General features: G+C 38.7%; 1 protein-coding gene across 1 annotated transcript in view; it reads right to left on the bottom strand.

Annotated features, from left to right (window-relative positions):
* Positions 1-13,104, bottom strand: part of eys (eyes shut homolog) — a 158,296-nt gene that overhangs the window by 54,112 nt on the left and 91,080 nt on the right. Inside the window, exons 35-39 of the mRNA XM_067522888.1 lie at positions 10,247-10,437; positions 10,003-10,094; positions 6,404-6,557; positions 6,092-6,204; positions 5,532-5,785 (exon numbers count right to left, since the gene is read on the bottom strand). Coding sequence (XP_067378989.1) covers positions 5,532-5,785; positions 6,092-6,204; positions 6,404-6,557; positions 10,003-10,094; positions 10,247-10,437 — 804 coding nt within the window. The remainder of the gene's footprint in view (positions 1-5,531; positions 5,786-6,091; positions 6,205-6,403; positions 6,558-10,002; positions 10,095-10,246; positions 10,438-13,104) is intronic.

Genomic DNA, 13,104 nt, shown 5'->3' on the forward strand with positions numbered 1-13,104 from the left:
AAAGGGTATGTTCATACGAACAAAATGTTTGTATGTAACGCCACGGAAAGGACATTATATTTTAGTTATGCAAACACAGCAGTTTGCCTTTCTTCTTCTTCTTCTCCTTACAGCTGTTCCCATTCAGGGGTTGCCACAGATAACCCTATTTTCTGAATTCTCTTTTCTCCCAACAAACTGCCTTCATGTTCTCTCTCACTACATCCATAAATCTCCTCTTTGGTCTTCCTCTGGACCTCCTGCCTGGCAGCTCCAACCTCAGCATCCTTCTACCGATATATTCACAGTCTCTCCTCTGGACATATCCAATCCATACCTCAATCTGGCCTTTCTGACTTTATCTCCAACCCATCTAACATGAGCTGTCCCTCTGATGTCCTCATTCCTGATCTTCTCCATCCTCACTACCAAAGAGAAAATCCACATCTTAAGCTCTGTTACCTCCAGCTCTGCCTCAGTGCCACTGTCTCTAAGCTAGACAACATCGCTGGTATCACCACCGTCTTGAACCCCTTTCCTTTCATTCTTGCTGATACTCTTTTATCTCTGACCTGGTTGCACTCGCCTCTTTACCTCTTTTCCACACTCTCCATTGCTCTCAATCATTGACCCTAATTACTTAAAGTCCTGCAACTTCTTCACCTTTACTCCCTGTAACCTCACTGTTCCACTTGGCTCCCTCTCATTGACACACATGTATTCTGTCTTGCTGCAGCTAACCTACATTCCTCTGCTTTCCAGAGCAGACTTCCATCTCTCTAGATTTTCCTCCACCTGCTCCCTGCTCTAACTACAAATCAGAACGTCATCTGCAAACATCATAGTCCATGGAGATTCCTGTCTAACCTCATCTGTTAGCTTGTCCATCACCAGAGCAAACAAGAAGGGGCTCAGAGTCGATCCTTGATGCAGACCCACCTCCACCTTGAACTCCTCAGTCACACTTACAGAACACCTCACCACGGTCTTAGAGCTCTCATACATGTCCTGCACCACTCTAACATACTTCTCTGCCACTCCAGACGTCCTCATACAATACCACAACTCCTCTCTCTGCACACTGTTATAAGCTTTGTCTAAATCTACGAAGACACAATGCAACTCCCTATGACCCTCTCTGTACATCTCTATCAGCATCCTCAAAGCAAATACTGCATCTATTTTTACTTTTTCTATACATACTGTATACAATACAATTTATCTAAAATTAAGTTAAAGCTAGATAAAGTTACACTGTACAATCCAATAGAAATCCTGACTTTTTCAGTTAACTTTATGCAGTTTTCAACAAAATGCACTTCTTACTAGGTTTCTTCAAGTTATATGTAAATGCAGGGTAAAAAAAAAACCCTTTACTCTTTTTTTTTGAGAAACGCTAACTTAAAACAATCAAGTACAGTGGCAACAATGGAGGCAATGATGCTTTTTAACCAGTGGGAGGCCACAATTCAAAAAAAGGTGCTTAGTCTGCCAGGAAAACCTTTAGGCAGGTATTAACAGGGTCATTAAGGTAAGTATTAATGATGTCAAAGCATCTTGGTGCAATTCATAAACCCAGTCATAAACTCAATGCAATTGACCATTGACCTTTTTCTGCTCTTGTAAAGTCCTCTGCTGACATTTGCTAAGAACTAAGGGAGGAATACATTTTCCCAAGAAAAGAATTCCCTTTTGTGCAGTACAGTGTGAATAACATTTTACAGTGGGACTAACCCGAGCACCAGATATTTGCAGCTAATTGACAAAAGAGGCATTCTTAGATGGGACAGCTGGGAGGGACTGGGATCTATTTACCTTAGTAGTATAGCACATATGTGCCTAATATTGTGGTATAGTGTAGTATTGTCACAATAGTAATGCAAGTTCATTAATTGTTGGGGGCAGTGGTGTGGTTAAAAAACCATGACTAAAGACAATGTGACCAAAGTAGCAAGTTATGTATGACAGAATTTGGTAAACTAAAGTTGCAGCAGTAACCATTACTTGATCTTTTTGAAGCAATGAGTTTGCATGATTTTATTAAGTAAATCAGACCCCTGCTCAAGTGACCACAACTCAGATGCAATGTTGTAAGAAACGTTGTGTTAGTTGGCCCAACTTAAATAAGTGTGTCATTTAAAACACAGCACACAGTACACTGTGGAAATGCCTTTGTTTGAAATAATAATTCTGAGTACTCCTTACTGAGTTATGAGTACAACATAACATGTGGAGAAGCTTGAAGTGCCGTGCTTCGTTATGAATGCTGAGCAATATCAATGAAAATCTGAAAATCACTGGTAGACATCTAGCAAATAGATCGTTTGAGAAGATCTGCATACCAGTCATAATTGCTTGTACCTAGTTCCTGTAAATGTACCTAATTGCCATTCTGTCACTTCAATCTGCCCTCAATAACACATAATAAAAATGTTAGGGTTTTAGAAATGTTTTGGGAAATATATTAAAAATCAGAAACTAATATATCAATTTACAAAAGGACCTAGAGCACAATAGATGCGTCTCGTTGCTTTAATTGTCAATTAAATTTAATCAAAGCTTGAATGGAGTCCACATTTCACAGTGCCATGTCAGGGCAAAAACCAAGTCATGAAATCAGTAACTAATAGCAACACTTTGCAGACCTCTGCAATAGAATTTCAGAAAGACATATCAGGGCAAGGCTATAAAATGATTCCTAAAGCTTTGAATGTTCCCATGGGCACAGTGACCTTAATAATTGTTATTTGGAAAACATTTGGAACTACCAGGAGCTTTTCTGAAGTTGGCTGTCCGGACAAAGTGACTAACCTGGCACTAAGGGCTTTAAACAGGGAGATGACCAAGAACCCAAAGGCAGGCCCATTTATAGTCACAGGCCACCTAGTTAGTCACCTAAGATGCCTCCAGCTGGAGGGTTGTCTAAAGAGGAGGAAGAAATATTTCCTAATTACTTGTATTCTATTTTTAAAAGTCTGTTACTCATGTCCGCTGCCCCTCTTACATTGTTAAACACACAGCACCAACGAGGAGACAAAGTGTCTATGGAAGAACTCTCTGCTGGGGGCTGACTCTTACATAATGTGAATATATTTATTTTTTCCACTTTTCAGAACCCTTGGTTTATTTGCTCATGCTTCTCTGTAATAATCACGTACGAGTAGCGGGTTATGTGTTCCATGCAAACATTAGTCTACAACATGATCCATGCCATTGTAAATCATAATCTGCACAACATTGCTTGTGTGCGTGTGTCTACTTACAATGTAGACTGAGTCAGTTTAACAAAACCTACTGTGTTAAAAATGATCTACAACCTGTAATCAATGTAATGTCACTGATGTGACAAGCCAGCAAATCTAGGGATACTGATATACAGTAGGCCAAGGTAGGCAGCTATAAATCCAGATGTTTACTCCTACCACTGTGTTCCAGAAATAACAGCAGCAACTAGTTCTTTTGCATCTATTTCCATCATATTTGCCAGCTGAACACAACTCTCTAGTGCAGCTGTCAGTTTGGCATTTGGTTCATGCTGACATTAATGAGTGTGTGTCTAAATCCTGTGTAGCTCTTACTGCTATAAAAGATTTACACTGACATTCTCTTTTTTTCTGGAGACTCAAAGTTTATACTGAAAGTTAAATAATAAAGAAAATTTCAAATGGAAAACCATTTTTGTGTCATAAAACATGGTCAGGAAAGACTCCCCGCTACAAAAAATGATACACAAAATAACCAGTAACATGATAGCAAGAGTTTTGTAACATGTATAGATTATACAATCAGATTATGTTGTGCATCATCTGTTTTGAAGGCTATCAAAACAGGATAATACATAAAAAAGGACTTGTGTGCATGCAACGACGCAAACTGACAGATGATGTTGAATGACACAAGACAAAAGTTGAATAAAGTAAAAGTTGAAATAATAAATAGTAATAAAATTCTTATAATAAAATATTTTAATGGAAAAATTCAGATGTTTAAGATCGTCTAATGATATCTCGCTTAGAGCACCAAAATGTCCAGAAACAGCTCTACCAAATTCTCAATATGACAGAGTTTCAAATGTCCTCTGCACAGATGGGACAACCTGCAAAAGGATGAACATCCAAGTGACACCCTATCAGGTTTTTATGACGGGTCATAAAACGTAAAAAAAATAAAACAGCATGCTTGGAGTTCTACAAATGGCATTTAAATTACTGAAATGAATGAAAAAAGATTCTCATTGATCTAATGACACAAAGTTTGAACCCTCTGGGCAGCACTCCAAGCATTATGTCAAACACCAGGCACAGCTCATTACCTAGCTAATACCGTCTCTACGGTGAAGCATGGTTGTGGCAGCATGAAGCTACGAGAGCGGGGGTGGGGGGGTGGGGGTTCTCAGCAACAGGGACCGGGAGACTGGTCACAATGGATAGAAGGTTGAATGCAGTCTAATACAAAGAAGCACTTGATGAAAACCTCCTCTAAAGTGCATAAGATCTAAAACTGCAAAGTTCAGCTTTCAACACAGTAACAATCCAAGTCCTCAAGTGGCCCAACCAAAGCCCAGAATTAAACTTCACAGAATATCTAAGGAGAGACCTGAATGTCAGTTCACAGATGCTTCTCATCCAATCTGATTGGAAGAATGGGATAACCTGCCCAAATCCAGGTGTAAGAATCTTGTAGAGACATGCTCGAGAAAACTCAAAGCAGTAATTGCTGCCAACTTGGCTGATACAAAGTGCAGAATTAAGGGCCCAAATAATTTCTATAGACATTGTAGATGGCTAGAGTGCAGGAGAGTGAACATAATTATCATAACACAGCATATGAAATGTCTCTGAGTTGTGAGCAGTTACGTTTGCCTTCACAAGCACACGAGCAATTAATTCACAAGTCTATTATTACTGCTGTCATTACTAATAGAGAATGGCTAACAACAAAAGGAATGAAGCAGTTTTCTTCACTGTCAGAGCACATCATGCATGGAAAGAGACATAGAAAGGGAGGTCAGTAGCTACATCCTGTGCACTGAGAAGAAACCTGCAAACAAAACAAACAAAAAAACAACAACTCCTTAGTATGTGTGCTGCCTAGTACTGCTGTCTCCTTAGAATTAGTGTCAGAGTGGTTGGTACAAAATAAATATTTCTGTTGGGGAGGGGATGACAGTGTTTGCTGAATGTTGAGCAACTGCTCCAAGGTCACATTCTCAATGAGCTCTGGAGGTGAACATGGACACACGGTGATGGTTCAAACTGCTTATATGGATCTTTCATTTCAATAATTATATTCTGAATAATTCACATCACTCAAAATTCTTTATGCAGCTGACTCTATACTCCCTCATAGTGAAACCTATTAGCCCAAGAGGCTCAGCATATATTAACCAACATAATTTGTTGGCTGACTCTCGATGATACCACTGCAGAGGTCACAGTACAGTAGGGTTTCAAAGCTTCTCACTGCCTGTGTTTGTGTTTATATATATATGTGTGTGTGTATACAGGGAATGTTGTCAGCAAAAAAACTAAATCAAAAAATTCCAAGCCTACCTTTCTCACAAAAAGTTCCAGTAAAATGAAGCGGGCAGTGACAAGAAGGCAGAGCTCCGCCAGGCAGCTGTGGTGGATGACATGTTCCTCCATTGAGACAAAGACCTGCACGGCAAGCTCTAGGTACATGCAGAGGATGTTTTGGTGTTTGTGTGGGCGCTGCCATTGTGGTTGCGTTCCCATTGTCAGAGGAGGTTGATTGAGTAGTCAAACTTGAGAAACTTGTCGAGCTTTCTGTGGCGTATGAAGTACACCTGTAAAATTGGGCAAAAGTATGAGTGGTTCACAATCCAAATTGTCTAGTCTAAAGATAGTTTTTTACTACAGTCATGTGTTAGTGCTGATGCTTGTGGTGGGCTTAATGGTTTAACAATCAAAACATTTAAAACACAGTTTTGTCAACGTTCTTGAGGGATTTTTCTTGTGTTCATTTTATGTAAAACTAAAAACTAGGTTTTAATAGCAAAAAAAAACCCAACAACAACAAATCAACAATAAACTTCAAAACAAAAGAGGATCACGATGAAGACAATTACTTCTTTTGAATCCGGAGACTTTACCTGCATCGCCCTGTGTTGCTGCCAGCGATGGCGTCAGATGTGTGAAATCTCCTCAGTTTATTAATTTCAATTATTTCAATGCACCCAGTATAGTTGTGGAAAGGTTGCGCTCGCTAAGGGGAGGAACATATTTCATTTAGACAACTGATTAGATAATAGCAGTTCCTTTCACACTTTTGCAGTTTTTTATGATGCAATTTTCGCAATATTTTATGTAACATTCATGTAACTTCTTAAGTATACTGTATGTGTTTCAGAACCTTATGATTTGAGCAGGAGACTGAGAAAATACAGAGCACACAGACATCTTACCTGACTGAGTAGGTATCGTTGGGGCAGACCACCTGTGAAGACACTGTTTGTTCTTTGTATCATGTGTCCCAACCAGTAGTTACTTGCTGTACTTTGGATGATTTTCTCATGACCAGAAAGTCTTAGTTCTGCTTCACAAGGGGTCAGGTGTTGCCTGTGAAAGATTAAGAATACTTCATGTCACATTTACAAGTATCATTCGAAAACGGTAAATCGATACATCAACCAATCATTTTGAGGTGCAACTGCTAAACTCCATTTTGTTTTCTCTGTGTCTTATGAGCCTTGACACATCTATTTTGGACGCACCCCACAGCCATTCATAGTTTTCAAAATCCAATTCTCCACTTCGAAACAACACGGGAGAGCAGATAATTACCTAAGTGCATATTCTGAACTTACCATCAGCAGCTTGAGGGTACTCAGGCCACTGATGCACAGTCTTCTCTCCAGTGTCTCCTGGTACCCCTTGTTCCCCAAGTGGAAGTTAGGAAGTCCATGAGGCAATCTAGTCTGATTTGTTAAGCCTGTACTTTGTAGGCTGTTGCGTATGCAGGCTAAACACTCAGGGCACTAACTCCAAGCTGTATAAGTCCTTCCTCTAGAGCCGGCATGGAGAAGCGGTTAATTTAGAAGCAGTCTGCCAGAGCGGCCTGGCCAGCAGCCAGAGGGCACTGTGCTCGCTGTCCTTGAGAAGTCAGCCCCACTGGGTTTCTATTTAACATATTGAAAAGCGTCTTTGACGGGAAGATATATTAAAAGTCTATAATGAGTTAGGCAGTGACGTTGAGGATGGCCGTGGTGTTGTAGCTCTGGGTCAAATCAGACAAAGATGGACGTACTCGGCCATCAGACAATTACAAAGAATTTGCTTTGTGACACTAGAAACCATTTTTCCATACTCCCAACCCTCTAGTTATGACAGCTCTCTTTCTTGCAATGTCTCCAAGGGGTTGGTACAGAACATTATGATTGATTTCGACTGCTGTTGTATTTTTCTTGCAGGAGAAAAAAAAAGAAAAAAACTTGATTGGCCTTTCTGGATGCACTTGTGTATTTAGGGCAGTGCAGCTTTCTGGCAGGAAACAAGAGGCAACCTTCCCAGTCAGCTTTGTTTCAGCAGGAAATAATGGTCTCACCTGTGACAGTGTGTTCATAATCACCTTCACTAATTTTAATCTTGTTTGTCTTTTTTAAATTTCATCTTGAGAAAACTTTGTTTATTTTTTTTAACTTTAAATTAGTCCACCAAAAAAGAAAAAATGAATTCAAACATATTCATCCCTGCCTTCTGCTAAAAACCTGAAATGACCTGTTAGAAAAAAATTTCTACACATTCTCCTTAAATGCCAAGTAAACTGATTTGATATGAGTTGAACATTAGCCCTTTGTTTCAGCCTCAAGCTCATACATAATAAACTTCGTGTCTCGAAATGAAACCACAATCTTTCTCATGTCAGAATATAATGGAGAGGGCTGGCAGCAAGATTGCGCATGGGCTTAGCAACAATATAACTAAAGGGGCCTCAGCCTCACTTTAAATCATTTAAACATTGATTTTGTGCTCGGCTCCTGCTTGTTAATCTTTTTGTAATGAAAAACTGCAAATGAAGACTTTAGAACAGCCAATAAAACATGTGCAGTGATCACTAATGCATTTTAATAGTCACATTCTGACATTTGTTTTTAGTTCTTTAAAATCTAAGCCCATTTACCCGTTCCTAATAAAACATAAGTTCTCACTCTGGTGAATCCTGCCAATTGTGTGTATCCCTAGTATTAGTTTCAGCCCGTATCCTAAATATTCTGCCACACTTGAAATGAGTGGATAACTAAGGATCAACTTAATACCACCTAAGGTGCTAACAGCATTTGAACAAAATCTGTATATGCCTAAGAACTACAGTAAGTAGCTTATCATTGTGAATGTTCCCCATTTACTCAATACATATTGTTCCCTAAAGCAGTTAGAGAACACACAGCAGCTGGTTAGCTGTCAATGTTACAGCAGTGTGTAAATTAAAAAAAAAAAAAAGTACAATTAAATGGCAACATACAGCCCCCTTCAAAATGATTTAAACAGAAAAGATAATTGTTTTGTTTTAGCTGTAGACTGAAGACATTTATTTTAAAGATCAAGAGTTTAGAATTTCTGCTTATATTTTATGGTATTTAGTTTCCCATGCAAAAAGCAGAGAATAATGCCTATTTTGTATCATATGAGCCAAGATGTAAGCAAAAACATGGTAATATGTGACTCACAGGTTTTACCTGTGAGAGTATTTGTTCAAGCAATAAACAGTTTAAAATGGCTGCTCCTGATTTTAGCCTTGGGTTTTAACTGTGAACTGAGTGAAACTAAAGTTATAACAACTATTTGTTGTTAAAAAGGATAAATCAAAATGGCCTCTTGAGAGATGTTTATGGGAGAAGGGCAAGCCAGTTTGAACTTGGGGCACTGCACAAACACTGGCAAGAGCTAATACAACAACTTGGAAAGTCCTGAAAAAGACTTAAAGGAAGCCTTCACTGATTCTGAACTGAAGAGACATCACTTAAAAGGAACCTTCAGTCCAGATAATGTTTGTAATCATGGTCAACCTGCTTTTCCAGAGCTCCCCCAGTTGACATCATCTGAACTCCAATCGATGAAAAACTCCTCCGGGCGATGTCTTGAGGAGTTTTTCAGTTAGAAGCAGAGAAATATTTTAGTTAAGAGTGGAGTTGTGAAGCATTAATGTACATTTACACAATAACCGAAGCCAAGTTGAGAATTGGTGAAGTCACCCTTAAGAAATCTTTGGTCTACTGAGCATCATACACAGAATGGATCAGTCAAGGAAAACTACAACAGCTGATGACAGAAGCCTTCACAGAGCTTTAATTAAAAAAAACCCACAAACAGGCCACATAATGCAAACCCCAGTAAGCGATAACCACTAAGGATCAGACAGTTTTATGGACTGATGAGACCAAGAGTGTACAGTACCACAGTGATGGAAAGGCCAATGTGTGGAGGAAAAATGGATCTGCTTATGATCTAACCCATACAAGCTCATCTGTGTAGCATAGGGGAGGTAGTATCACCGCTTCTGGAACAAATTCACTGATCTTTATTGATTATTTAATTCACTGTGGCAGCAGAATAACCCCAGAGGTGTACAGATGGAGCAAGACCATGACCCAAATTAAAGTGATGGAAAAAAAAAATCAACAATTGAGGGAGGCTGTTCTTAAGCCTGAAAAAGCACATTAAAAGAAGATAGTAACACATGGGTAATGTCAGTGAAGTCACAGGCTTGATTTGTTTTATTTACTTTAAATCTTCAAATTTGGTCCATTAATATGTGGGTCATCTGATACAAACGGTGCTATGTTTTAAGATTTTTGTTTACATATTAGGTTTAAAGAAATTCTGAATTATCACTTGAATCCATCTTTTGATCTTAAACCCAAAATGTCTTCCACAAAAACACATGAATCGGCTTTGCCATTCCGATACTTTTGAAGGGGACTGTATTTGTTCGCAGCAGCAAATTCCTTGAACATTTTCATTTGTAGCAGAGTTGTAGTTTGAAACAATATTAAAAAGAACATACCTGATATTAACAATGTGAACCTTGCCATCGTCAACACGAATCGATGTATTGATCAGTGTAACATCTTCCTCTTCATTACAGCAAAATGCATACTGAAACATTTGAGAAACTCTATGTCAAACAAACTGCTGTAAGAATAATATGTACGGTTCAGGCATTAGCTGAATTTTTATAGGCAACACACAGCTTTGTGATGTAGTAGAAAGGTAATCATCTACAATAACTATTTAATTTGAGTTTTTACCTTCAAGACTCCATCCAAGACAAAGAGTTTCATGAAAAAGAAATCACCGTTGACGGGTCCTTGGTCAACATAGAGTATAGTTCCCTGGGCCACCTGGGTTTGAAATTTCACAGTAATGTTGTTGAGAATGCTGAGGTCAATGCCCTCAAACTCCAGGTAGGAATTCCCAAAGTACAAAACATTGCTTGAATCTAGGAAGAAAAGAAAAAACAAAAACAAACAAACAAACAAACAAAAAATATATATAACAGAACCCAGAAATTATAGGGGAAGCGTAAATAAAAACAAAATAAATTGCAGGTTATGTGTCTGTATATTCTGCCAAGATTCTCTATTGATCACTTAAAGAATTCAGCTTTTTAGTCGCTTCCTCCACTGGGAGGGTCAAAGCAGGGGGTGAGATACACTCTCAGAATAATACAATATTCAGTGTGGCTACTGACACCTCAGCAGGGCTGATTATTTTACCATGGAGGCTTTAATATAGACTTTCTGGTTTGTTACTTGGTAGCTTCACACCTCAACATGCTGCTGAATTACATGTGTGCGATCTGTATCCATTAAATAACCTTGGCAACATGGACGGAATAGAGTTTAAAGAGACTAGTTCACATTACGGCATGGGAAGTAGAGGCAAATAGTAGATAATTATTATTCTAAAAGAACAGTTTTCCTTTTGCTCACTGTACAAGCATACTGTAAATAGACTTATTTGCCAACAAGCTGTGAAGCATGAAAATGGCTCTATATTAGGGGAGAGAGGAGGCTTGGCTGAAATAAGCGTATTCACACAAGTTTATTACATGCCTCATTTTATAGTGGAATAACTTGGCTTATATCATCCATGAGAATGGGCAATTATGGGATATTTTGGTACAAGTCCCACTGCCCGCCAGCTTAGTCGGGGTAGTGACGCAGACAAACTTAAAAGACTGTCTCAGACTGCAATTGAAAGCAAGCATTAGGAGCGCTCATGCTCAATATATTTCTCATTTGAAGGAAGTAGTGCAATTTGTTGCAGAAAAGTCAAACCAGAGAGCCTGTTAAAAGGAAAAGATTTCCTGGATGCACCTGTCTGTTCTTATCTGAAAAAAATAAAAAGAATGAAATAAAAAATTCATCACACTAGAGAAATCAGCAAAGCTCCTTTTAAGTTGTTGCCATGATTAATCGGGCTGATCCAAGTGAGCCCTTTATCAATATTTGTTACACGTCAGGTACTAATAGGCCAGACCCCTTTTGATCCGACATTAGGCCTTTTGGGGCATTTGGCAAACCAGCTAACCTAAATTCCTCCTTTTTCTCTGGAGAGCAATATGACCAATACCCTGGGGAAAATCCCTTGACAAAAAAGTAGGAATTATCAGGAGCAGACCTACTGTGATCTTTGAATTAATGAGGATAAATGCACACTGCAACAATGCTGTGCTGTCTTCTGCTTCACTCCTGACAATGGGGTTTGCCAATGCTGATGATGGAAAATTACCCCTCAGAGACAAAGCTATTCATTAATTTTAAAGCCTTGTTTAGTCTGATGTAGTCTTTGATGCAGTCTGAGGCTGCTGCCAGGAGGCAGTATCATGCCTCATTAGTAGTTAGCTTCAGTCTCTCCTTCAAAAGGTCTCCCGTTTTCACCACAATCTTCTTTTCTCACACCAGATTTTTCATCCACATGCCTCAAGTAAGTAGTAAGTAGTTGGATGAAATCTAAATTCTAAATGAGTGCAATAACTGTTTATTTTTCCACTTGTATATATCATTATATCAGTACTTCTTTTTAACCGTTATAGTTATGTTATATAGTGCTGACCAAGAAGTTTACCATTACTGTACTTAGGTCAAAAGATCCTCTAGTTTCAATTGGGAAAAAGAAGTTGTCTCTGTGGTAATAATCCTTGATATAAATCTTTCAGATTAGATTTAATTAGAGCCAGTCTTAATACGTGTCCATAAAAGAGGTGAGAAAATTGATATGAGTCATATTTAATGTAACATAGGAAGGTGGAGCCCAGTGCTGCAGCGCAGACTAGATATTCCACTAAAAAAATTTATTTGGAGGAATGTGAACTTAAGATCAATTAGTATAAGGACAGACTTTGGATGGATTTAATTGATATAGACTTGATGTCCCATTTATTTTAAAAAAGCCAGGATGTAAGTCCAGTTTTCTCCATGATTTATTGGACAAGGTAATAGACTTGACTGATTGAACTTGTCACAGGACAGAGATAAAATACTGCCATTCTTGGACCTTTGCAATTTCAGAGCCCTAGGGGAAGGCAAAAGGTCATTCAATAGCTACAAAACCGGCATAAAATGGCTGATATGTAATGTAAGAAGAGTTTCATACTGCTGAGATGCACGGAAGAACCAAATCCTAAACATGACATGTTTTTTCATTTTGTTTTAGCTGACGAAATTACGCTAATGCACTGCACTCACAGTTACTGTACAGGAACGCACGGGTCATGAACTCCAGTTGAACTGGCAAATTTAGACGCTGCTTTTTTCCATCTCACTGAGCATTTTTCACATGAATATTTAAAATTGTGCACATCATCATCACATCATGTAAATGCCAGATATGACTCACTAGCAAAGTTGTCGCTGAATACATCAGAAATGGTTATAGGAATTGTGAACAAATGTATAACATAAGACTGTGCAGCTAGAGCTAAACAGAACAAATGCAAACAGTTTTAACAGTTTTGTGGCCTGAGAAAGACACTCCATGTTTGAAATGACCCTATGATTAAGTTGGTACTCATAGAGCCTATTTTTGAGGAGCCTGAGTAATTTCTTTTCTGCTACACGTAGCAGCAAAGATAACAGCTTCACCTGTGCCGCAGTGATCATGG

Source organism: Channa argus, chromosome 1 (genome assembly GCF_033026475.1).
Source record: "Channa argus isolate prfri chromosome 1, Channa argus male v1.0, whole genome shotgun sequence".
Taxonomy (NCBI): Eukaryota; Metazoa; Chordata; class Actinopteri; order Anabantiformes; family Channidae; genus Channa; species Channa argus.